The sequence below is a fragment of the Capricornis sumatraensis genome, chromosome 4 (assembly GCF_032405125.1).
Source record: "Capricornis sumatraensis isolate serow.1 chromosome 4, serow.2, whole genome shotgun sequence".
NCBI classification, from domain to species: Eukaryota; Metazoa; Chordata; class Mammalia; order Artiodactyla; family Bovidae; genus Capricornis; species Capricornis sumatraensis.
The window spans coordinates 8926591-8950432 of NC_091072.1; the positions used below are offsets into that span (position 1 = coordinate 8926591).

A 23842-nucleotide genomic window follows, 5' to 3' on the forward strand; every position below is an offset into this window, starting at 1 on the left:
ATGGTACCACCTGGTAGCCCAGGCAGCAGGGCAAGGCGGGTCTTGTCCGGGTCAGCAGGGACCTCCTTCTCATGCAAGGCCTCTGCCCTCCCAGCTTCCCCGGCTCTCCAAGGGACCTGTCTTGGCTTCGGCACGGATCTCTCCTGGCTTGCCTCCTCCTTCTTTGCTGCCCCCTCCCCACCCTCTTTTCTGAACTCCCTGTAACTATTGCCTCAGTTCCATGAGCCCCACTTTTTTCTCACCGTACTTCGCTCACCACCAAGGCTTAACGCCCACGGGCACCTCCTTGCCGGGCCCTTTCCCCAGACCCAGGGCCAGTTTTCCCATCACCCACTTGCCCGCCCCCCCTTGAGTCTCCCCTGCTCACCTCACACTGCGCTTGCCCGACGCCAAGCCTCGTGCCCCTCCCAGGCCCCTGGCCTCCGACAGCCTGGACAGCTGAGCCCAGGGAGCCGCTGCCAGCCTTGCCAAGGCCTCCTCATCCATCCTCCCCTTTACCACCGTTACCGTGCGAGTTTCCTTCTCATCCAGCTCAGAGTGACTCGTGTTGTCCCCAGAAGCCCTGCTGGTCACCCTCTCTCCTCTCTTACTTTCCAGATGGGTTACACTCCACTCCACGTGGCCAGTCATTACGGGAACATCAAGCTGGTGAAGTTTCTGCTGCAGCACAAGGCAGACGTCAATGCCAAGACCAAGGTATGGGGATGCCTGAGGCAGAGACACGTTGGGACCACCCCCCGCCCCCCTTTGCTGCAGGGCTTGCACCTGGACAAACATCTCCTCCAGCAACAAAAATACAAAGAATCTATAAGGGACTAAAAATAACCGCATGCCTGAGCAGCTGGGGCAAGTCATGGACGACAAGATACACAGAGACCACAAACCCAACTGCCACTTCCAAAGAGCCGGGAGCAAAAACAGGCTATCAGAAGCAAAAGCAGGGTCCTGTGCATGCCCCCTGCATGCAACACCACCCAAAGGCAAACCACCTGAGTCACCCCTCCAGCCTGACCCTTGGACCCGCCCTACTGTCGCTGCATGTCAGGAACCAGCTTGTCCCTTCCCCCTGGGGAGCAAGCAAGGAAGCCTGTTACTTGTTTTCAACCCCCCATCCCCTCTGCAGCAGGGGCCCCAGTAAAGCCTTGCCTGAGTTTCTTGTCTGGCCTCTGATCAATTTCTATTGACTGGAAAAGCCAAGGACCCTGGTTGGTAACAAGACCAGTGCCAAACTCAGAGGCACCTATAATCACTCTGGGCGTACGTGGGGCTCCACCACGATTTTCAGCTTTGACGCTGGAGGAAGAAACGAGGAAAATGCTTTTTTTTTTTCTTTTTTACTTTGCATACAGTAGACATAGGCTCTGTGGTGGGTGGGCAGTGCTAGGTCATTTCTGTCGCTAGCTCATCCTCCCAAATGTCTACCCGCTTTACAGCTCGGATACAGCCCGTTGCACCAGGCGGCTCAACAAGGCCATACAGACATCGTGACACTGCTTCTCAAACATGGTGCTTCCCCAAACGAGGTCAGCTCGGTGAGTACCGTCCGGGGCCCTGATTCCAGAGACCTGCTCTCATGGGGGCCGCTGAGACGTCCCTTCACCCAGGAAGCTCAGGTCAGCCTCCAGTGCGTCTGGGGCCCCAACAGGCTCCCCGGGGCATGGGGAAGGTGGAAGTTTATCCTAGTAGCACCGCTTACCCTCTCCCTTTTATTTTTATTTAAATGTTGTCAAAACCTTCTGCAAAATCCCTGCTAAAATCTGTGAAGCTGTTCTCAGTGTGACGAGAGTGAACAGAACCAAATGTCTTGGTTGGGTCCTGATGTTTGGGGGCCTCGGGGTCTTCAGCCACATCAGTGGTCCCTGTTCAGCAGTCACTTCCTCCCCAAGCAGTGGGACTGTCAGAGGTACTTGCTTATCTCTGTGACTGCTTCCAGCTTGGAGAGCGTGAGGACCTTTGCTTGTCACTGTGGTTGCTGATGCCATCGCTGTGGATGGGGCCCAGTCTGCATGGGGTAGACCCTGCGAGCAGAGAACTTTGAAAGGGCTTGGGTTCAATCCCTGGTCAGGGAACTGAGGTCCCATATGCCATGTGATATGGCCAAAAAATTTAAAAAAAAGAAGGAAATCCTCATTATCCATTTAGTTTCAGTTAGCTCTTCCCTTTAAAATCAGAGTAGAAATTTACCCCTCCCTTATTTTCTGGTGACTTGTGATTTCCGGCTGGCCTGAGAAGAGTTCACCGAAGTACGTGGGTTATTTGAACCGTTTTCATGAGCAGTAACTGACGCCCGAAGAACAAGCCTTGGGAGCCGTGGGCAGTACCACCCGGGGCCCTCCTATCCCTGCAACCCCAGGAGCATCTCCCCGGCTCTGGCCTCCCAATGCCTCCCTTTCGGCCGCTCTTGGCTTCGGTGGCGAGATCTCCTCTGAACGTCCAGCACTGGAGGTTTAAGTACCTCGGCACCCCGTCTTCTTGAGCACCACTGACCACGTGTGCAGGGTCTTGCTCTGAGTGTGAACAGTTGGGGTGTGTGTCTCGGCTGATCACGCCGTCCGTCTGCTCTTCTCCCCAGGATGGAACCACGCCTCTGGCCATAGCCAAGCGCTTGGGCTACATTTCTGTAACAGACGTGCTCAAGGTTGTCACCGATGAAACCGGCGTCGAGGTACGTCTGTTCCTCCCCTGCACACCCACCTCAGACACGCACAGCCTGCAGGATGCCCCAGGGGGTGCCCCAGGAAGTGGAGCGTGTTCTGGAGTCCTGGATTCCTGAGGGAAGCTTGAAGCCCAAAGGATTGAGGGTTGGGGGTGCAGTGGAGGGGGGAGTCCTCCTCTATCAGGTGGGGCTTTACTGCCACCTGGTGGGCAGAAGAGTTGGGGCGTCGACCAGACCAAGGGGTGGCCCAGATGGAGCTGAGGTTAGGGACCAGGCAACCAGCAGCTGGGGTTCCCTTCATCTCTCCTTACAGTTCCTGCCAGACCCCTGGAGGCCCTCTTAGCTGTCCTTTTCCTTGTTTGAGACAGACCTGCCTTCTCATCTCCTTCCGGTCTCCACTGTCATAACCAGATAACTGCCAGCTGGGTGAACAGGCCCACTGTGGTGTTGGGGTTGAATTCCTCGCTTTTTCCTCTTTTCAGTTGATCACAGACAAGCACCGGATGAGCTTCCCAGAGACGGTGGATGAGATCCTGGATGTCTCTGAAGATGAAGGTACAGGCTGGGATCCATACCACGCGCGGGTCGAGTCAGGCTGAATGAAGGGGGGCACTCGGGGCTCTGAACACTCACTCAGGGGGCCTCTGGCCACCACCCCGGGTCACCAGGTCATCAGAGTCGCAGCTGGACAGGACCACTTTCTAATGATGCTGTCTGTTATCGAAAGGGCTTCTTAAATATGATTTTAAGAGAAGGAAATCTACATCACAGAGATTAAAAATAGAAAATCCAAGAAAGTTGCATAAAGACATGAGTGTTTGTATATAGCATACCTGGAGTGTGATTCTGCTCAGATCAGCTCTCAGAGCTGTAAGGAACTGTCATAAAATTCCACCTGGTGCGTTCCTTGTGCTTTGGACGAATACCAAGCTGTTCGATATAAACTGTGTTAAGAATTCCTTTTCATCAGCTGCTCTTCAGACCACATGGTGGGTCAGTCAGTTTTGGGGGTGGATCCATTATGAAATGACCATATTTCCCACTTCTGTGGGCCGCAGGGTACTTGTAGTACTTTTCCTGCCTCAAATACACCTGTCTCCTTGCTTAAGTTGGAAGAGAATCCTCATGATAAAGAAGGGTGGAGCTGGACCAGATTATCTCTCTGCCCTCTTCCATCTTGGTAACCCAGGGGTTGTGTAGCCTGGTGGGCTAGGTGGTAAAAGCTCTCCTGAACGCCCTTGAATGAAACACCCCTCACTTTACCTGACTTCAAACCTGTCCTTCCTTAAACGTGGCTCTTTCTTTGCTTTCCAGGAACTGCTCATATAACTATAATGGGTATGAAACTCTCTGTTCCCTGTGGTCCTTTCTCATGAGTGCACTTCACCCTCAGCAACCCAAGCTCTCACTAATCCACCCCTGCTTTCCATAACAATCGGAGCTTGACTCAAACAGGACATTTCCGCCTGTAAGGTCCACGCCCTGGCGGGCGGCTCCAGCCTGTCCACGTCTGCGTCCGTGCTACCTGCCACTGTGTCTGCGGTCATAACTGCATGAGCTGCTGTGGTTCCATCCTGTAGGCTCCTGATAACAAGGCCAGGAGGGGCCGCTGAGGGGCAGGAAAGGACCCTGCGAGGTCCAGGGCCCCCGCTCCAGGGCAAGGAGGAGAGAGAATCAAAGAGGCAGAGTTGGGGTTGCAGACAGAGGTTGAACTTCCCGGCGATGGGCTTCGGGAATGCAGATTCAGCCGCTGAGGTTACACAAGTCCCTAGTGCCTCTCCAGACAGATGGGCTGTGTTCCACGGGCGTTTGTTCTTCTGTTGCATGTGGTGTGGAAAAGAACAGAAGCACCTCTTTAGAGAAAGAGCACCCTCCACAAGGGCTGTTCTGAAGTGGAACTTGTCAGGCAAAGAAGGTTCCTTCCAGGTCTTCCCTGGTGGTCTAGTGGTTAAGACTTTGCACTTCCAGAGCAGGGGTTGTGGGTTTGAGCCCTTGATCAGAGCTTCCCTGGTAGCTCAGCTGGTAAAGAATCCCCCTGCAATGCGGGAGACCTGGGTTCGATTCCTTGGTTGGGAAGATCCCCTGGAGAAGGGAACAGCTACCCACTCCAGTACTCTTGGGCTTCCCTGGTGGCTCAGCTGGTAAAGAATCCGGCTGCAGTGCAGGAGACCCTGGTTTGATCCCTGGGTTGGGAAGATCCCCTGGAGGAAGGAAAGGCTACTCACTCTAGTATTCTGGCCTGGAGAATTCCATGGACCATATAGTCCATGGGGTCACAAAGAGTCGGACACGACTGAGCGACTTGCACTTTCAGGGAACTAATCCCACATGTTGCGAGGCATGCCACCACCCCTCCCCCCAACCCCCAAAAGGAAGAAAGTTCCTTTTGATAGAGTTGTTATCTTCTCCAAAGCCTGGTGCAGTCTATGTTAGGGACTGGCTGCCCGGCTCCAGGGCTGTTGGTGGAAGATGAAGATGTTGCTATGATCCCCTTTGAGCATCAGAGACCTTGCCCCATGCCCCGGCAGGGGCAAGCATTGAGAGGAGGAGCAGAAAAAACACTTTTTAAGAAGAAAGAGGGTATTTCCTTCCTATCACTCACTTAAACTTGTGCGGTTTCAGGGGAGGATCTTGGCTCCAGGGCAGAGAGGCCGGATGCCAGGGATGCAGATGAAGAGAAAGAGCTGCTGGACTTCGTGCCGAAGCTGGACCAAGTGTGAGAAATGCTCCCATCGGCGGCGGGGGGCGAGGGGGACGGGGGCGGTGGTCCCCCTCCCCAGACTCAGGGTAGAAGATTCCGGAGCAGGGAGGTTCCAGGAAGCCCAGGCCTGGACAGAGAGCTGGTCCAGTGTCTTAGGATAAGCCAGCCCTGCACCGGGGGTGCCAGGTGGGGGCCGAGGCCTCCCTTAGAGCCTGCCACCCTCTCTGGGGTCCCTGCCCCCCACTGTTCCTCCTTCCCTCCCTCAGTGCTCTCTCCACACCTCTCCCCCTTTCAAACACTCAGTTTTGCACCAGAAATATCCACTCAGGGAAATCCCATTAGAAACCGTTGTCAAAAAAGGGGTGGGTTATTATAGGATGGAGTTTCCCTGGTGGCTCAGAGGGTAAAGAATCTGCCTGCAATGCAGGAGACCCAGGTTCGATCCCTGGGTTGGGAAGATTCCCCTGGAGGAGGGCACGGCAACCCACTCCAGTATTTTTGCCTGGAGAATCTCATGGACAGAGGAGCCTGACGGGCTACAGTCCATGGGGTCGCAAAGAATCAGACACAGCTGAGTGACTCACACACATATTATAGGATTACATGAAATCACGTGTGAAACTTTGGAAATTGTAAAGCACCGTAGAATTTAGAGAACCTTTCATTCAATTAAGAAATTTAAATAATAAGAAAGAAACTATGGCTAAGCTGAGCTCACAGGCCAGCCACGTCCCTCCATCAGCTGGTCCACTAGGGAACGTCCACAGAGGGTCTGCATCTGCCTGGCACGTGTTTCTCATTCCTCCGGGAATGCGGTGAGCTATTCCCATGTGCGTGTGTTGGCGCACACAGGGATTCTGTGAACGAAGGTGAAAGCGACAACTTTGTAGAAACACTGAGCCCTTTGGGGTTTTCTGAAAAGACAGACATGTGCCAGCTTGGTCCCAGGGCTTATGAGGGCCACGGACCAAGGAGAAGGGACCCTGTGATTAGTATTACTGAACTTCAGTTAGAAACACAAAACCGAGACCTCAACCACAGAGAACCTACATATGTATTTGGTAGAATGAAAACACACACCCAGTGGTCAGACGATGATGCAGAATAAGATGTTATGGCCAGAGCGAGAGTTCCCTCAACAAGGGGACTAAGGCTACAAAACTGGGGTGGTGCGTGCAGGAAGACTTCCTGGAGAAGGCAGTCTTTCAACTCGGGCTCAAGACAGGCTCTGGGGAAAGGCCTAGAGGTGGAGGCGGGCAGGCCAGGATGTAGCACCTATGCCAGTAGGGTTCAGATGGTGGAGGGGCGGGATTGGATTGGATAGGTGATCCTGAGGGTATGGAAATGTCTCACTGAGGCGCCCAGTGGAAGATGACGGGCTATGCAGAAGGATCGTGCCCTGATGTCCCAATGTCCTCGGCGTACAGGGTGGAATCCCCAGCCATCCCACGGATTCCCTGCGTCACACCTGAGACAGTGGTGATCAGAGCCGAAGAGGCAGATCAGGTGAGATACGTCCTTTCTCTTAGCTCCTCATGGCGGGGAACAGATTCCCCGGGCAGTGATTGCTCTGAGATGACCTGAAGCACGGGAAGAATTCATTAAAGCTCACAGCACTTACCAAGCCCCACGGATCCCAGGTTTCACGACTCTTCTGCAGCAGCTGCACCCCCAGCACTCATATAACCCCAGCTATTGGAGATCTGAGTCTCTGAGAGCCCAAGGGTGCCTGGGACGCCCTCGTGCTAGTCTCGGCGGGGCTGAGAACTGGCAGCACAAGTTCCGGCTCCTAAGCCTGTGTTCTCTTGCACACACGCCCTGAGCACATGCTGTCTGCACCTGTGGTGGCCATGGGCCTGGTACCAGAGAGGGAGCCCCAGGCTGCAGCCACACCTCTGTGGAGCTGTCGGCAAGTCCAGAACTTAGCACCTTTTTGTTTCACATCCATAAAAACAGGACAGTTTCTGCCTCACTTTCCCCAAGGGATTACTGGGAGCTTAAAAATACCAGTCCAGGTGGAAAGGGGATGTCAAGGAGAGCTGTCCCCAGCGTGGCCGTTACTCATTAGAGTACCCTATTTGTGGCTTTCCCCAATGCTGCTTGAATTTGTCCCCCAAATGGGTGGGACGGCTTAAAACAATGCAATGCTCCTTGATTTAATTTTTATGCCAGCTGGCACTTTTTTTTTTTTCCCCAGTGGCAAAGAGGTTTTCTGGGATCAGAAGAAAGCAGTGTAGTGTTTAGAGGTTGGAAACGGCCGCCCTGAGCTTGGTCACTGAGCCAGACGTGTCAGTTTGTGTCGCTTTTCCAGCTAAGGCTGGTCTCTGCCTCCACCCTGAAGGGATGCGTGTCTGAAAGCAGCGGTGGAAGCCCTGGACCCAAGTGTGGCATTGGGAGAGGATGGCTGTGACGCGGTCCGGTCAGCCCTCCCACCCTAGGGCAGGTCGCACAGCTGACGGTGGTGTCGTGCCGTGGGGCTGGGGAGGGAGTTTGGGAGATACGGTCAGATACGGCCCTGGCACTGCCACGGCACATTCGCCTGGTGCTTCCGAAGACAGCGACGAGAAAGCTCCAAGGGGACCCGGGTTCTGCTGTTCCCTGGCCAACCGTGTACTCTGAGGCTCTACTAAGTCATGAACCGAGTCAGCAGGGGCTTCCTGGAGTCCCGCCAGGCGCCCTGGAGGGGACCCTGTGTGGGAGGACGCAGGAACAGATGGTCCAGCTGGGGAGGGTCTCAGAACACAGGGGGGTGACTACCCAAGGGCTCAGTAGCATTGGCGGTGGTGGGGAGCCCTTCCAGATCAAAGTCAAGGACAAGGGCTCTCAGAGGAGGCGAGAGGTGGACGATGCACAGAGTGGTCCAACGAAGGAGACGGACGTGGGCACCTGGGCTGATGGAGATGCCAGAGTGAGGGCCGAGTTGAGAATAAAGCGAGAGGGGTAGATCCGAACCGACAGGCTTCGAGTCCTCGCGATGGACATGCCTTGGGGCCAAGGCAGCCCTGAGGGCCTGCAATTACAGCATCACTGTGAGGAGGGGGAGCCGCCCGTTTGCAGAGGAAGAAGTGGGAAGCGCCCCCACCCCTGGGATGGGGGGGTCTGTTCTTTTTCCCTTGATGCCCCAGTTCATGTGGCTTGCCCAGAGCCAAGCAGCTCGTAGGTGATGGCGTGGGCTCCGGCGCCAACTGGCGTGTGCAAAGGAGCTGTGTGGAGCTCACATGGCAGGGTTCACGGGGCAGGTGGGGCAGGGGGCAGGCCGGAAGTGCATGTGGGACGTGAGCTGAGACCGAGGCTGGACGGGAAGAAGGACTCGCTCCAGCGTCGGAAGTCTGGCTCAGGGTCCTGAGCCAAGGAGAGGCTGTGTAGGTCCCAGGAGGCCTGTGCTCCCTTTTAGACTCTGGGTAAGCTTTGTCCCAAAGGGTCAGTGAGTTCTGGGTAGCACCTCCTTCTCTGGGCCCTTGGTGGCTGGCCGAGCCTCCCTGGCTTCTACAAGAGGTCCACTGGCCGGGACTATCGTCTGTAGCTATGGTCCGCGGGTGATAACAGCTGGCCTTTCCCCCACCCTGTCCCCAGGTGTCCAAAGAGTACGATGAAGACTCTCTGATCCCCAGCAGCCCGGCCACAGAGACCTCGGACAACATCAGCCCTGTGGCCAGCCCGGTGCACACAGGGTGAGTGCCCCGGGAGGGGCTGGCGGCCCTGGCCCCGCTCGCCCACCCGCCCGGGAGAGGCCGACATGGACCTGCTGTGCCCTAGGTTCCTGGTGAGCTTCATGGTGGATGCCCGCGGGGGCTCCATGCGGGGCAGCCGGCACAACGGCCTGAGGGTGGTGGTCCCACCGCGGACGTGCGCGGCGCCCACCCGCATCACCTGCCGCCTGGTGAAGCCCCAGAAGCTGCCCACGCCGCCGCCGCTGGCCGAGGAGGAGGGCCTGGCCAGCAGGGTCATCGCCCTTGGGCCCACAGGGGTCCAGTTTCTGAGGTGAGAGGTCACTCCCCTGCCCCTGACTGGTCCCTGCTGCGCCTGGGCTGAGGGGAGGCGAGCCCAGAGTCCCCACCCCGCCTGCTTTCTCTGTGTCCTGACTTGTCAGAACTAGAAGCCCCTGGGCTCCTAGGTACACATAGGAGGCTGGTGCCTGGCGCGAGCTTAGCATCCTCAGGTCCTGGGTGACGCTCTTAGGAGGGGATGAAGACGGCTACTTTGGAAGACCACCTGGGGGTCCTTAGTTAAGTTCTGAAATGGTCTTCCTAGAAGACAACCTTGCAGCCTTGTTCCCAAGGACAAGACTGACGGTTTCGGAGGCCCCCCTCACCTTTCCTGCCACAGACCTGCTTCTCCTGGCAACCCTGCATCCTTCAGGCACCACAGGCTCCATGCTGGCACAGGCCTGGCCCAGGAGGCCCTGACCTCCCGTCTGCATCCATGGCCTGGCTCGCCCCCCGCCCCCGTCTTTCCTCCAGCAACTGCAGAGCAGCTAAAAACTTTCACGTTCATTTCCCCTTTAAATGTGCCGCTCAAAGCCGTCCTTCTTCGCTTCCCTGATGGCTCAGTGGTAAAGGATCTGCCTGCAGTACAGGAGATTGAGGTTCGATCCTGGGGTCGGGAAGATCCCGTGGAGAAGGGCATGGCAACCCACTCCAGCATTCTTGCCTGGAGAATCCCACGGACAGAGGAAGCCTGGTGGGCTACAGCCCATGGGGTTGCAAAGAGTCAGACACGACTCAGTGACTAAATAACAGCAATGACTACAACCATTCTCCGGAGGAAATGCCACTGTCTAGACTGACAGAGGAGGATGCTGAGGCTCAGAGGAGTTTGGTCCCCTGTCCAGGACATGGATGGGTACTCAAAGTCAGGTCCAAGGTCAGGGTTATTCTGGCCGTGGCAGGATGCACCCTGCGAAGTGAGGTTGGGCCTGACGAGAGGGTCCTGGGGCGTCTCGGGAATATGAGGCAGGTCTGTCCGCTGTGAGGACCAGCCCATCGGGGGCCCCCCGCTGCACCCCGCCTGCCTGCTCTTGCCTCCCGTGCCCACGGCCGTCGCCCACACGGCACACACACCTGTGTCCCCCCTCCCCTGTACCCTCTGTCCCCCTCAGCCCTGTCATCGTGGAGATCCCCCACTTCGCCTCCCAAGGCCGTGGGGACCGCGAGCTCGTGGTGCTGCGGAGTGAAAACGGCTCCGTGTGGAAGGAACACAAGAACCGCTACGGAGAGAGCTACCTGGACCAGATCCTCAATGGGATGGATGAAGGTGAGCGAGCGCCCGGGGGCCCAAGCAGCGCCTTCCTCCTGGAGGAGGGCTTTGAGGCTACGCTGGGGGTGGTCTGGCGGGGCCTCCTGGGGTAGGGGACGCCCTGAGAGTCTAGGGATGGCCCAGCTCCGGCGCCCAGGCCCCCTGCAGCCCGGTCTACTTGTGCTGCCCCCTCGGGGCCTAGACTCTCTCCCAGCGCTGCCGGAGGGGGCCGCTGGAGCTGGGACGAGGGGCCCTGGAGGCCTGCGGCGGTGACCGCGGGCGGGCGTGTGTGTGTGGTTGCAGAGCTAGGGAGCCTGGAGGAGCTGGAGAAGAAGCGCGTCTGCCGCATCGTCACCACCGACTTCCCCCTGTACTTCGTCATCATGTCGCGGCTCTACCAGGACTACGACACCATCGGCCCCGAGGGCGGCTCTCTGACGAGCAAGCTGGTGCCCCTGGTGCAGGCCACCTTCCCTGAGAACGCGGTCACCAAGAGGGTGAAGCTGGCTCTGCAGGTGATGCACGCGGCCCCTCCTTGGCTGCTGGGGCCCCGTCAACCTGGACCGGGTTCAAGGTGTCAGGGCCCTCGGAGATAGCCCGCGTCCTTGGAGATAGGCTCCATGCCCCCCAGGACGTCTCCACCTGTCGGTCCACTGCCTAAAACAATCTCGTCAGAGCTCTGACCTTAAGCTCAGAAGAAAGTTGGGTGGCCGAGACAGGGCAGATGCTCTGTTAAGTTGCAGGAAACCCTAGATGGCGTGTTCAAACCGCCAGGTCAGCATTGAGGGGAAGCCACGTGGCTCCCTGGACAGGTGCCTAATGTCGAGCAAGGCCCCGAGGAGTGGGGAGAAGCAGGGAAACGGGGGGGGGGGGCTCAGACATGGGAGCTGGGCAGGACATCAGCAGGATGGCCCCACATGCCCCCAGGGGACCTTCAAACCTGCCAGGACAGCTGCTCTCATCCCCGCCCATGAGCCCCTCGGCTGCTCCGGGCTGAGCATCCCCCTTGGGCACCTCACAGGCCCAGCCTGTACCTGATGAGCTGGTCACCAAACTCCTGGGCAACCAGGCCACGTTCAGCCCCATCGTCACCGTGGAGCCGAGGCGCCGGAAGTTCCACCGCCCCATCGGCCTCCGCATCCCGCTGCCCCCGTCCTGGATGGACAACCCCCGGGACAGCGGGGAGGGGGACACCACCAGCCTGCGGCTGCTCTGCAGCGTCATCGGTGAGGGGCGCCCCCTTGGTCCTGGTCCTGCCGTCTGGGGAGACGGGAGGGGATGGAGCTGGGGAGTGATGGGGCCCTCGGAGGGATGGGGGTTCTGCCTCTGGGTAGAGTCTCCCTGTCGCTGAAGAGCCCCCAGACCCCAGAGGAGGGGGTCCTCCCAGGGGGGACGAGGTCACGGGGTGCAGGGTGGCAGGGTGTGGGGGGGCCTGGGATCAGGGCCTCAGCCAGGTGTGCATGCCCTGCGTCGGCCTCTGGAGATGGTCCCCCAGCCCTGTCTACACCTGTGCCAGGAGGAACCGACCAGGCCCAGTGGGAAGACATCACGGGGACCACCAAGCTGGTCTATGCCAACGAGTGCGCCACCTTCACCACCAACGTCTCTGCCAGGTGAGACCCTGCCCTGTGGCCCGACTCCCCGGGCCCTGCACGAAGGGGGTGGCACTGTCCCTGGGGGCGGCCGCACTCAGGCTGACCTTGTGCCCGAGGGTCCTCCGCTGTCCCTCCCCTTCTCCACCTGAAAGCGCCACCCCCCTACCCCCACCAGGGCTGTCTGAGTGGCCACCGCCCTGCTCACAGCCTGTCCTGTTGGATGGAGGGGACGCCCCCACCCTGGACACTTAGGGACCGGCTCAAAGCTGCCCTCCTTTCAGGTTCTGGCTGTCGGACTGCCCCCGGACGGCTGAAGCCGTGAACTTTGCCAACCAGCTGTACAAGGAACTGACTGCGGTGCCCTACATGGCCAAGTTTGTCATTTTCGCCAAGATGAATGACCCCCGGGAAGGGCGTCTGCGATGCTACTGCATGACGGACGACAAGGTGGACAAGACGCTGGAGCTTCACGAGAACTTCGTGGAGGTGGCCCGGAGCAGGGACATCGAGGTGGGGGCCCCGCCTGGGTGCATGCCTCGAGGGGGATGGCACCTTCAGGGGTCGGGGGGAGGTGGCGCTGGAGCCCCAAGCCGTCAGGAGGGCGGCCTCTGCAGAGGGGCTCCTGGGCGTGTCCCTCTGAGTCCCTCTTGAAAAGCATCCTTGGGGGGCCACCCCAAAGCTGAGGACACTGCCCTGTGTTTCTCAGGGAGGCAGCAGGCTGTCAGCCCAGTGGTACTAAGAGCTGATGTTCATTAAAATCCTCACTTCCCAGATGCTATTAAAAGTGCCTGAGGGACTTCCCTGGTGGTACAGTGGTTACGACTTCACCTTCCAATGCCAGGGGCATGGGTTCGATCCCTGGTCGGGGGACTAAGATCCCACATGCCTCACAGCCCAGAATCCAAAACATGAAACAAAAGAGATATTGTAACAAATTCAATAAAGACTCTAAAAACGGCTCACACCAAAGCCAAAACAATCTTTAAATTTTTTTTAAAAAATAGAAAATAAAAAGACTCAAGTGACATCATCTCCCCTGATTCTTACAAAGGGGTGTCCTTTTCTTATCCCCAGTTTACAGACAAGGAAACAGGCTAGGCAGACTAGGTAACCTGCCCGAGATCACACAGCTAAGTTAATGGCAGAGAAAGGACTTGTCCTACTCTCTCTGCCATACCAGGGTTTGGGCGGTGCCCAGACGGGGAAGCAGGGGAGAGCTTGGGCAAACGGGAGAGCCGTGACATGCGGGGCCTTGGTGTGAAGCTGTCGCCCATCCTGGAGTCCTCACTCAGGTTAAGATGTGTAACAAGCAAGGACCTTGCCCAAGATCTGGCCTCAGAGGCTGTCCTAAGCCTTCCAGGGGTTCTGATGGGCCAGAAGGAGGAGCCCAAGGCTGGGACCTGCCTCAAAGGCTGTTTGGGGCACTAACCGGGCAAAGCGTTGTGTCTCTTTGGGCCTCAGTTTCCTCATCTGTCAAATGGGTTCTTGATAACTTCTCCATGGAAAGTATCATATACACAGTAGGGATTGTTATACCATAGGTGAGATGAAAATACCACGTGATTTCTGGCTCTCGCATAAACGAAACCTTGCTGGACGGGCATTAAAAGAGAGAAATGCTTTCGGGAGCTGTATTATGATTTGCTAGTGGAGAAGGCGATGGCACCCCACTCCAGTGCTCTTGCCTGGGAAATCCCATGGACAGAGGAGCCTGGAAGGCTACAGTCCATGAGGTCGCTAGGAGTCGGACACGACTTTACTTTCACTTTCATGCATTGGAGAAGGAAATGACAACCCACTCCAGTATTCTTGCCTGGAGAATCCCAGGGACAGGGGAGCCTGGTGGGCTACTATCTGTGGGGTCACACAGAGTCGGACATGACTGAAGCGACTTAGCAGCAGCAGCAGCAGTGGAGTTCTGGAGTCCTTTGATAAGCAGTGGCGATCAACCACACAGGGAGACATGAAAAGGCTTGCTTATTATAAAAACCCTTTGAAGTAAAGAAGCATCTGCCGTGACCTTTCTAAAACCCTCCATGCGGCTTCCCAGGACACAGCCTCTGGGGTCATGGGGAGGGAGAGACCAGGGCTGCCAGGTGGGACCGAGTGTCTGCATGTTCCCACCTGCTGCCTCTTTCCCGCAGGTTTTGGAGGGCATGCCCCTCTTCGCTGAGCTCTCGGGGAACCTGGTGCCCATCAAGAAGGCCGCTCAGCAACGGAGTTTCCTCTTCCAGTCCTTCCGGGAGAACCGGTTGGCCATTCCCGTCAAGGTGTGCCCTCCTCTTGCCCACCCATCACCCAGGTCTAGAAGTTCAGGAGGCAGAGGCTCCAGAGCCGGCCAGGCTGGTGCCCAGGGTCGGGAAGGGGGATGTCCTCTGAGCCGGCTGGGCTGGTGCCCAGGGTCGGGGAGGGGGATGTCCTCTGAGCCGGCTGGGCTGGTGACCGGGGTCGGGGAAGGGGAGGTCCTCTGAGCTGGCTGGGCTGGTGGCTGGGCTCGGTGGGGCGAGGGTGGCCCCTGACCCTCCATTCTGTGTCACTGAGTCCAGGTGAGGGACAGCAGTCGGGAGCCTGCAGGGTCCTTGTCCTTCCTGCGCAAGGCAATGAAGTACGAGGACACACAGCATATCCTCTGTCACCTGAACATCACCATGCCGCCCTGCACCAAGGTGAGCACCCCACCGGGGCCCTCGGCCAACAGACGGCCCGAAAGCCCCCACTCCCCACCCCCCGGGGCGGAGAAAGGCCCTGGGCTCTTCTCTGACACAGGCTGTGGCCCAGTCTTTCCTGCAAAGCTCAGGAACAAACATCAGGCTGCAAGGGTGACACCTGTGTTCACCCCGAGCCCCTGAGCTCCCCGGGACGCCTCCTCCAGGAGGTTGGAAGGCAAGGCCTGAGAACCGGATGGCTGGTGGCTGAAGGTGTCCCAGCCACAGCAGGGCTTCTTTGGAGCCTCTTTCTCCTGAGCTTGCTGAGGGGCCAGGCCCCCCCAGAGAAGGGAAGCCTGGTGTCCCAGCCCAGGGCTCTGAGCTCAGTGGAGGCACGAGGACCGCACGTCACCAGGGCCAGGGAGCACCAGGCTGCACCAGGCATGGAGGGGCCTCCTCTCCCGTGTTGGTGTTTTCACCATCAGCCTTTCATCCCCAACAAGACAAGCAAGGCCACGTCCAAACGTCGAGGCTAGTTTTCTTTCCTAAGGACAAGGGGGAACCAACTTCTTTTTCACCAGAGGGGCTCCTGAAGCCTTGAACAAGCACCCTGCTGCTTGGCCACAGGGCCAGCATGCAAAGGCTTGGGCATCAAAACAGGTCTTTTGAGCAGAAAGGAATTCAGAAAGAAAAGCTTGTTGTTGTTGTTGTTTTTAGAATTCAAACCCCAGCTCCACTGATTACTGTCTGAGCGGCCTTGGGTGGGTTGCCCCAGCTTCTGGGCTGGTGACTTGGGAAGAATGATGGTACCTGCCTCAGGCAGCTCTGACCATCAGGCAGGGCTTGGCATGTGATTAGGGCTGCGTGAGCTTATTATTGGGCTTCCCCGGTGGCTCAGTGGTAAAGAAGCCACCTGCAAGTGAGGAGACGCTGGTCCGATCCCTGAGTCAGGAAGACCCCCTGGATGAGGGCACAGCAACCCACTCCAGTATTCTTGTCTGGAGAATCCCATGGACAGAGGAGCCTGGCGGTCTACAGTCCACAGGGTTGCAAAGAGGCGGACATGACTGAAGCCACTTAGCATGCACTCACGAGCTTATTATTATCACTAGAGATAAAGCACGTGAACCTCATCGACTCCCTCTCGCCGCCCCCCCCCCCCCACAAAGTCTGTGTGTCATGGGGCTGCCCGTCGCCAGGGTGTTCTCCACACACCCACAGCACCCCCTCCTGGTCTCTCTCCTGCAGGGCAGCGGAGCCGATGAACGGAGGAGGACGCTGACACCGCTGGCCCTGAGATACAGCCTTCTCAGCGAGTCCACAACGGGTACTCACCTCTCTGTGCTCACTCGCTTCCAGGGGGCAGCGAGGGAGGTCATGTCGCCGGGAGCTCCCAGAGCAGACACCATTGGCTCAGCCCTCGGCTGGGGTCTTCACCAGGCTCAGCCGCCAATCGGGGGACTCGGAGCGTGACCTGAGCACTCTCTAGGTCCCCCACCCATGCTGGGTGGTTCTGTGTCCTGCCAAGGGCGCTGAACAGAATGCCATGCTTCCCCCAGGTTTCCTCAGTGGCACAGACCGGGCCGACATGAAGATGACTCTCATATCAGATCACCTGGGTCTCAGCTGGACCGGTGAGTCAGGAATTGGGGCGAAAGAGCAGGGTGCCTGTCCACACCTCCCTCTGCACCGCCTCCCCTCTGAATAGCAGCGCTGACAGTGTTGCTAAGCCTCTTCCCACCATTCACTGTGCACCTGACCCAGGGTTGTTTCTGATGGGCCTGTTGCCCAGACAATGCCTTTGGGTACCAAGGGAGGTGGCTCCCTCCCTCCTCCACTTCTCTCTAGTTTTCCTCTTGAAAACTCAACTTCTGACATTACAGGAGACCTTAGGGCAGATCCAGTCTGCCCATTTTACAGATGGGAAGGCTGAGATCCCACTAACAGGGGTGACTTTGGTTGTGCGGTGAGTTATTGATAGAGCCCTGAAAAGACCAGCAAACCAAGAACACACAAGCAAACGCAAAATGTGTGTCCTGACTGCCTGCCACTCCCTACCCCACACATGTCATCTGTCCTGCCAGGGGCTTTGTGGAGGGAAAGGAGGAAAGACAAGGGCAAAAAGCCTCTGCTTCTCGGTTTTATGGGTGTGTATGTTCATATGTGTGTGTTGTGTGTGTGTGTTGTGTATGTGGTGAGTGTGTGTTGTGTATGTGTATTGTGTATGTGATGTATGTGTTTGGTGTGTGTGTGGTATATATGTGTTGCATATGTGTCCTGTGTGTGTTGCGTATATGTTGTGTTTCTGGTTTGTGAGTGTGTATTGTGGTATGTGTATGCAGTGTGTGTGTTTATGTGTATTGTATATGTGGTCTGTGTTTTTGTGGTATGTGAGTGTGTGTGTGGTGTGTATGTGGTGTGTAGTGTGTGTGGTGTGTGAGTGTGTGTATGTGTATATGTGTGGTGCATGTGTATGTGATGTATATGGGTTGTGTGTATGCGGTGTGTTGTGTATGTGGTGTGTGTGTTTTGTATGTGGTGTGTGAGTGTGTGTATGTATGGTGTGTATGTTATGTGTATGTGTTGTGTGTATGTGGTGTGTTGTGTATATGGTGTGTGTGTGTGGTGTGTGTGTGTATGTGTGGTGTGTGTGTATGTGATGTATTTGTGATGTGTGTATGTAGTGTGGTGTGTATATGGTGTGTGTGTGTATGTGGTGTGTGATGTGTGTGGTGTGTGTATATGTTATGTGTATGTGGTGTATGTATGTGGTGTGTTGTGTATGTGGTGTGTTGTGTATGTTGTTTGTGTACATGGAGTGTTATATGTGTGGTGTGTGTATGTGTTGTGAATGTGGTATGTGTATGTGGAGTGTTGTGTGTGTGGTGTGTGTACATGGGTGTTGTGTATGAGGTGTGTGTATGTGGAGTGTTGTGTATCTGTTGTGTGTACATGGAATGTTGTGTGTGGTGTGTGTACGTGGTGTGGTGTGTATGTGATGTGTGTATGTAGTGTGATGTGTGTATGTAGTGTGGTGTGTATATGGTATGTGTGTGTATGTGGTGTGTGATGTGTGTGGTGTGTGTATGTGGTGTATGTATGTGGTGTGTTGTGTATGTGTTGTGTGTGTGGTGTGTTGTGTATGTGCTGTGTGTACATGGAGTGGTGTGTGTGTGGTGTGTGTGTTGTGTATGTGGTATGTGTATGTGGAGTGTTGTGTATGTGGTGTGTGTATGTGGAGTGTTGTGTATGCGTTGTGTGTGTGGTGTGTTGTGTATGTTGTGTGTGTACATGGAGTGTTGTATGTGTGGTGTGTGTATGTGTTGTGTGTATGTGGAGTGTTGTGTATGTGGTGTGTGTATGTGGAGTGTTGTGTGTGTGTGGTGTGTACATGGGTGTTGTGTATGAGGTGTGTGTATGTGAAGTGTTGTGTATGTGTTGTGTGTACATGGAATGTTGTGTGTGTGGTGTGTGTACGTGGTGTGTTGTGTATGTGGTATGTGTATGTGGAGTGTTGTGTATGTGGTGTGTGTGCATGGAGTGGTGTGTGTGGTGTGGGTATGTGTTGTGTATGTGGTATGTGTATGTGGAGTGTTGTGTATGTGGTGTGTGTGCATGGAGTGGTGTGTGTGGTGTGTGTGGTGTATGTGTTGTGTATGTGGTATGTGTATGTGGAGTGTTGTGTATGTGGTGTGTGTACATGGAGTGGTGTGTATGTTGTGTGTGTACGTGGGTGTTGCGTATGTGGTGTGTGTATGTGGTGTGTTGTGTATGCATTGTGTGTGTGGAGTGTTGTGTATGTGGTGTGTGTGCATGGAGTGGTGTGTGTGTGGTGTGTGTATGTGGTGTGTTGTGTATGTGGTGTGTGTATGTGGCGTGTTGTATATGTGGTGTGTGTGCATGGAGTGGTGTGTGTGTGGTGTGTGTATGTGGTGTGTTGTGTATGTGGTGTGTGTCTGTGGAGTGTTGTGTATGTGGTGTGTGTGCATGGAGTGGTATGTATGTGGTGTGTGTATGTGGTGTGCTGTGTATGTGGTGTGTGTCTGTGGAGTGTTGTGTATGTAGTGTGTGTACATGGAGGGGTGTGTGTGTGGTGTGTGTATGTGGCGTGTTGTGTATGTGTATGTGGAGTGGTGTGTGTGTGGTGTGTGTGGCACACGCACATTCTGGTTCTCACCATCACTTTCCACGCTGGTCTTCCTCATCCCTGAAGAGGCTCAGCTCCTGTGCTCTCCTCTAAGGCACCTGCGAGAAACAGCCGTGAAGACAGCAGGAGAGGAAGAGCTTGCCTTCTGCAGTGGTGCCTTGCGTTTAGATGGGGACTTGTATTCCCGTTTTAAATGTAAACAGCGCCTTTCCCTGAAGAAACACAAATACACAGATGCGTTTCCATTATGACTGCTTCCCGAGGGAAGGGCGGCGGCTTTTGCCTCACCAACAGTGCCCAGGGCATCGGCTGTTCAGCCCTCTCCCAGGACCCCAGCCGGACCTGCGACCTTCCGCGGCTCAGCCTCATCACCCGTGTTCCAAGTGACGACAGCGAGAGTGTCCGTTCATTCATTTAGTCAGTCCTTACTACTCTCCCATGATCACGCCTCCTCCTGGCGCATTTCCTGGGGATGCCACAGGGCAGGTGGCACCTTACCCTAGGCACCCTTGGGAAGGAGGCTCCAAGTCCACAGGGGACTGTTCTCTATCTCGGGGTACTCCTCGGGGCGCCCCGCTCCCCACTCAAGCTCGGGGCCGGGGCCGGCTCCAGCTGGTCTCACCCTGGTCTTGGTTCCTTGCGTGCAGAGCTGGCCCGGGAGCTGCAGTTCAGCGTGGACGACATCAACAGGATCCGCGTGGAGAACCCCAACTCCTTGCTGGAGCAGAGCCTGGCCTTGCTGAACCTCTGGGTCACCCGTGAAGGCCAAGACGCCAAGAGTCAGTACCGGGCGGGGGCGCAGCTGGGACCCTTCTCTTCCCAAAGCCCATGCCAGGAGCTCACCAAGCAGTTCTCTCCAGAACTTCTCCCTCCAGACTCCCGGGGTGCTGTTGACCTTTGGAGACAATCTCTTCTGCACACTCTGTCTCTCACACACACATACACAAGTGCACACACACTCAGGCACACACCTCTGAGGGTCCCTGGTCTTCTGGGCAATCCCGCCAGGAGGGCACATCAGAACCTTGGCCATGACCTCTTCCCATTCTCAGGATGAGTTTGCAATCACACTGTTACTGTTACTGGTTTTTGTTTTTTGTGGTTTTTTTTGTATTTATTTTTTTTTAATTTTTATTTTTACTTTATTTTACTTTACAATACTGTATTGGTTTTGCCATACATTGACATGAATCCACCACAGGTGTACATGCGTTCCCAAACATGAACCCCCCTCCCACCTCCCTCCCTGTTACTGTTACTGTTAAGTTACTTCAGTCATATCTGACTCTGTGCAACCCCATAGACAGCAGCCCACCAGGCTCCCCCGTCCCTGGGATTCTCCAGGCAAGAACATGGAGTGGGTTGCCATTTCCTTCTCCAGTGCATGAAAGTGAAAAGTGAAAGTGAAGTCGCTCACTAGGACCCCTAAAAGATCACATCTGTGTAGGGTGTACTAGGACCCCTAAAAGATCACATCTGTGTAGGGTGTGTGTCTCTTGGTTGAATTTCTCAAACGAGGACTGTCCCCTCAGAGCCCAGCCAGGAGTCCCCTCGGATGCAGTTCTTGTTCCCCCAGGGTTTTCTTCAGCCTGGAGGGAAGATGTGACTCACTCTTTTCAGCTCCTCAACCACATTCCGAACACAAAACACTAAGAGAAACTGAGTGTTTACATTTGCATCTCAAATCAACTGGCAAGGACCAAAGATTTCCAAAGGACAGGATCCAATTCTTCTCACTCTCATTTTCTTGTAGTATTCTTCTTGTCATTGTCGCTAAGTTGTGTCCAACTCTCTGCGACCCCATGGACCGTAGCTTGCCAGGCTCCTCTGTCCATGGGATTCTCCAGGCAAGAATACTGGAGTGGGTTGCCATTCCCTTCTCTAGCAGATCTTCCCAACCCAGTGTTTCCTGCATTGGCAGGTGGATTCTTTACTGCTGAGCCACCAGGGAAGCCCCAGTATTCCTTTTGGGTTACAAAAAGAAAAAAGAAAAAAACAGTCTTTCCATGCCTTGAAATTCACCTTGGGGTTTAGAAAAGATCTGTTAAAGGATAACAAAACCCAAGCCTCCCTCACTTTACTGTGCTTCAGAGATACTGCATTTCACCCCCCCCCCCAAATTCATCAGGTCTGTTGGTGCCAATTTCCAGCAGCATCTGCTCACTTTGTGTCTGTCACATTTGGGGAATTCTCTCAGCGTTTCACATTTTCTCATGACGACTGCATTTGTCCCGCTGATCTGTGATCAGGGTCCTTATGTGACTATGACGACTCACTGAAGGCTCAGAGGAGAGTTTGCATTTTTTAGCCGTAAAATACCTTTAAGATATGTACCTAGTGTTTTTTCTAGACCCAGTGCTATTGCACACTTAATAGACGAGTGTAGTGTAAGTGTAACTTTCATATGCACTGTGTATCAGTTGCTCAGTTGTGTCTGACTCCACCGACCTTAGCCCTCCAGGCCCCTCCCTCCATGGAATTCTCCAGGCAAGAATACTGGAGTGGGTTGCCAGTCCCTTTTCCAGGGGATCTTCCCCACCCAGGAATCGAACCCGGGTCTCCTACATTGCGGGCAGATTCTTCACCTTCTGAGCCACCAGGGAAGCCCCTGGAAAATCAAAAAGTTTGGTTTCTGGCTCTTGTTGGCTTTATTGCATAGTGTGGACGGAAACTGCATCATCTCCAGGTCTGCCTGACTTCTCCTAGAGGTAGTTTGTTTGGACTTTTAGAAGAGAAGGGGCCCTCACCCCCGTCCACACCACACATACTCGAGTTCAGAGCCCGCAGGCGGCCCACGTGGCCCGCTTGGGTAGCGGCCCGCGAGCACCCTCTCCCTCCGCTCTGCCCGCAGTGGAGAACTTGTACGCCGCCCTGCGGAACATCGACCGCGGCGAGATTGTGAACATGTTGGAGGGCTCGGGCAGGCAGGGCCGCAGCCTCAAGCCCGACCGCCGGCCCGCCGACCGGGACTACTCGTCGTCCCCCTCCCAGATGAATGGTGAGTGTCCCCCGGGCGTGGGGGGCAGGCCGAGCCGCCGCCGCCGCCGCCTGACCCTGGAACCTTCTCGCCGGGTGGCTGGTCAGTCTCCCTCTGGATGGGCGGTGGTGAGAGCAGAGGTGATGGGGGTCCCGGGGTAGGGGGGCGCAGCAGGATAAGAGGGGCGGCCGCCGCCCCCGCTCCGCTACCCTCCCCTGCTTGCCGTGCCCTCTGGCTCTGCGCAGACCCACCTGCGACCCCCGTCCGTCCCCCCGTCCGTCCGTCCGTAGGCACGAGGTTCTGGCGCAGGTCTCGGTTGGGGACCAGCGGAGAGGTGTCCTTAAGCCCTCGGGCTACCCCTTCTCTGGGGCTAAGCGGGCTTTTTCCATCAAGCTGGTTTCTGCTTTTGTCTCCCTTTTTTCTCGCCCCATCCCTTCCGGATCACTTGTTTGAATGCGGTTTGGCCTGGCACGGAGTCCCTCCCCCTCCGGTGACCCCGCTCCACGGGGGCTTGACCTTTGCCTCCAGCACCCCCTCTGCGGCCTTTAGGACACCTTCCTTGCAGCAGAGGACGGGCCGTGTAGGGAGCAGGGCCCAGATCCCCTTTCCCCTCCATCTGCATCTGTAATCCCAGGGCACAGAGGCAGGCCCTGCCGCCTCCTGCTGGGATGGTGGAAGCTGGGACCCTTCCGTTCCTCTTGATCTCTTGACTCCACGAGCTCGGCCATCACTCTCTTTAAAACCCACAAGTTGGATCAGAGACTTGAGGTTCCTTACAGGTCTCGAAAAACAATTTGGTTCTGGGGACCGGCTTTCCAGGTGCAGGGTATGGCCCCCCACCCTACCCCTCCAGCTTGCCCACCGACTTCCCCCCCCTCCTAGGTCACCAGCCATCCTGGCCACTCCCATGAGCATGCCCCCATGCAGGCCCCTGTGACCGGAGCTTGTGAGAGAGTGGAGGCAGGGGGCAGGGGGCATGGGTCTCCCCAGTGAACGCTATGCCCCTCACACTGGTCTCTCTCCCCGAAACCTGGCGTCCAGTGCCCCCGAGCGCAAGGCTCATCGGGTGACCGCATCCTGCGGCCTTTCTCTTCTGCCTCTGACCTCACCTGGGCTGCTGCTCTGGCCCATACTGCTTGCCTTCACTGCCTAACCCCCCGAGGCCGGGGTTCAGGGCTCTTAGCCTCCCCAAATGCTTTTCCCAAAGATCCCCAGCCTGACCCCCTGGGGGCGGGGGGCTGCCCTTCTGGCCCCGGCCTGTGTGTGCAAGTTCTGGGCTGTGCCCGGGAAGGAGGCGCGCTCTCAGCCTCAGCGTCCAGGGCTCCTAGACCAGCCCTCTTCCTGCCCCTTGGGGGCCTGGCTGGACATGACGAGGACCACTAAGTGACCGACTCGCTTTCACAAGGACGGAGGGAGAGTGGCTGAGAAATGCTGCAAACGGGGAAATCAAGAGATAAGACAATTTTCCCTTTTTTAACTAGATAACCAGTCACTTGGTTGGGTTTATTAGCAGAAGCCCAGAGTTGGTTCAGTCAAGGCAAGGCAGCATGTTTTGGGGGTTTGGTACCCCAAATCTATGGACACTGGGCACATAGAATTATATGAGGATAAACAAGGCAGTTACAACAATTAAAAACCTGTCAAGAGGACAGATCCCACGCCAAGTGTTCTTATCACAATAAAAAAGGGTTTGTTTTAAGGGCAGTTGCATACCCAAGTATTTATCAACGTCCCTTCTGGCCCTGGGACTCCCGTGGGGCCTGGAGACTCTAAAGCCCGAGCAGAGAGTTCTAACCCCCATGGGCCTGGGCCCCGTGCCCCGTGACTGTGGAAGGGCAGTCCAGTTGGGCCACTCATTTGGCAAATGTTCTTTGAACACTTGTCAT

The 23842-nt window shown here is 56.1% G+C and overlaps 1 protein-coding gene across 1 annotated transcript in view; it reads left to right on the forward strand.

The window, feature by feature from the left end:
- The window catches only part of ANK1 (ankyrin 1), a 229429-nt gene that overhangs the window by 182046 nt on the left and 23541 nt on the right, over positions 1-23842 (forward strand). Inside the window, exons 19-38 of the mRNA XM_068970479.1 lie at positions 598-696; positions 1434-1532; positions 2573-2665; positions 3139-3211; positions 3971-3994; positions 5279-5372; positions 6785-6863; positions 8931-9028; positions 9114-9338; positions 10456-10610; positions 10896-11107; positions 11614-11818; positions 12109-12205; positions 12469-12697; positions 14332-14457; positions 14734-14853; positions 16081-16159; positions 16392-16466; positions 19627-19758; positions 21831-21977. Coding sequence (XP_068826580.1) covers positions 598-696; positions 1434-1532; positions 2573-2665; positions 3139-3211; positions 3971-3994; positions 5279-5372; positions 6785-6863; positions 8931-9028; positions 9114-9338; positions 10456-10610; positions 10896-11107; positions 11614-11818; positions 12109-12205; positions 12469-12697; positions 14332-14457; positions 14734-14853; positions 16081-16159; positions 16392-16466; positions 19627-19758; positions 21831-21977 — 2461 coding nt within the window. The remainder of the gene's footprint in view (positions 1-597; positions 697-1433; positions 1533-2572; positions 2666-3138; positions 3212-3970; positions 3995-5278; positions 5373-6784; positions 6864-8930; positions 9029-9113; positions 9339-10455; positions 10611-10895; positions 11108-11613; positions 11819-12108; positions 12206-12468; positions 12698-14331; positions 14458-14733; positions 14854-16080; positions 16160-16391; positions 16467-19626; positions 19759-21830; positions 21978-23842) is intronic.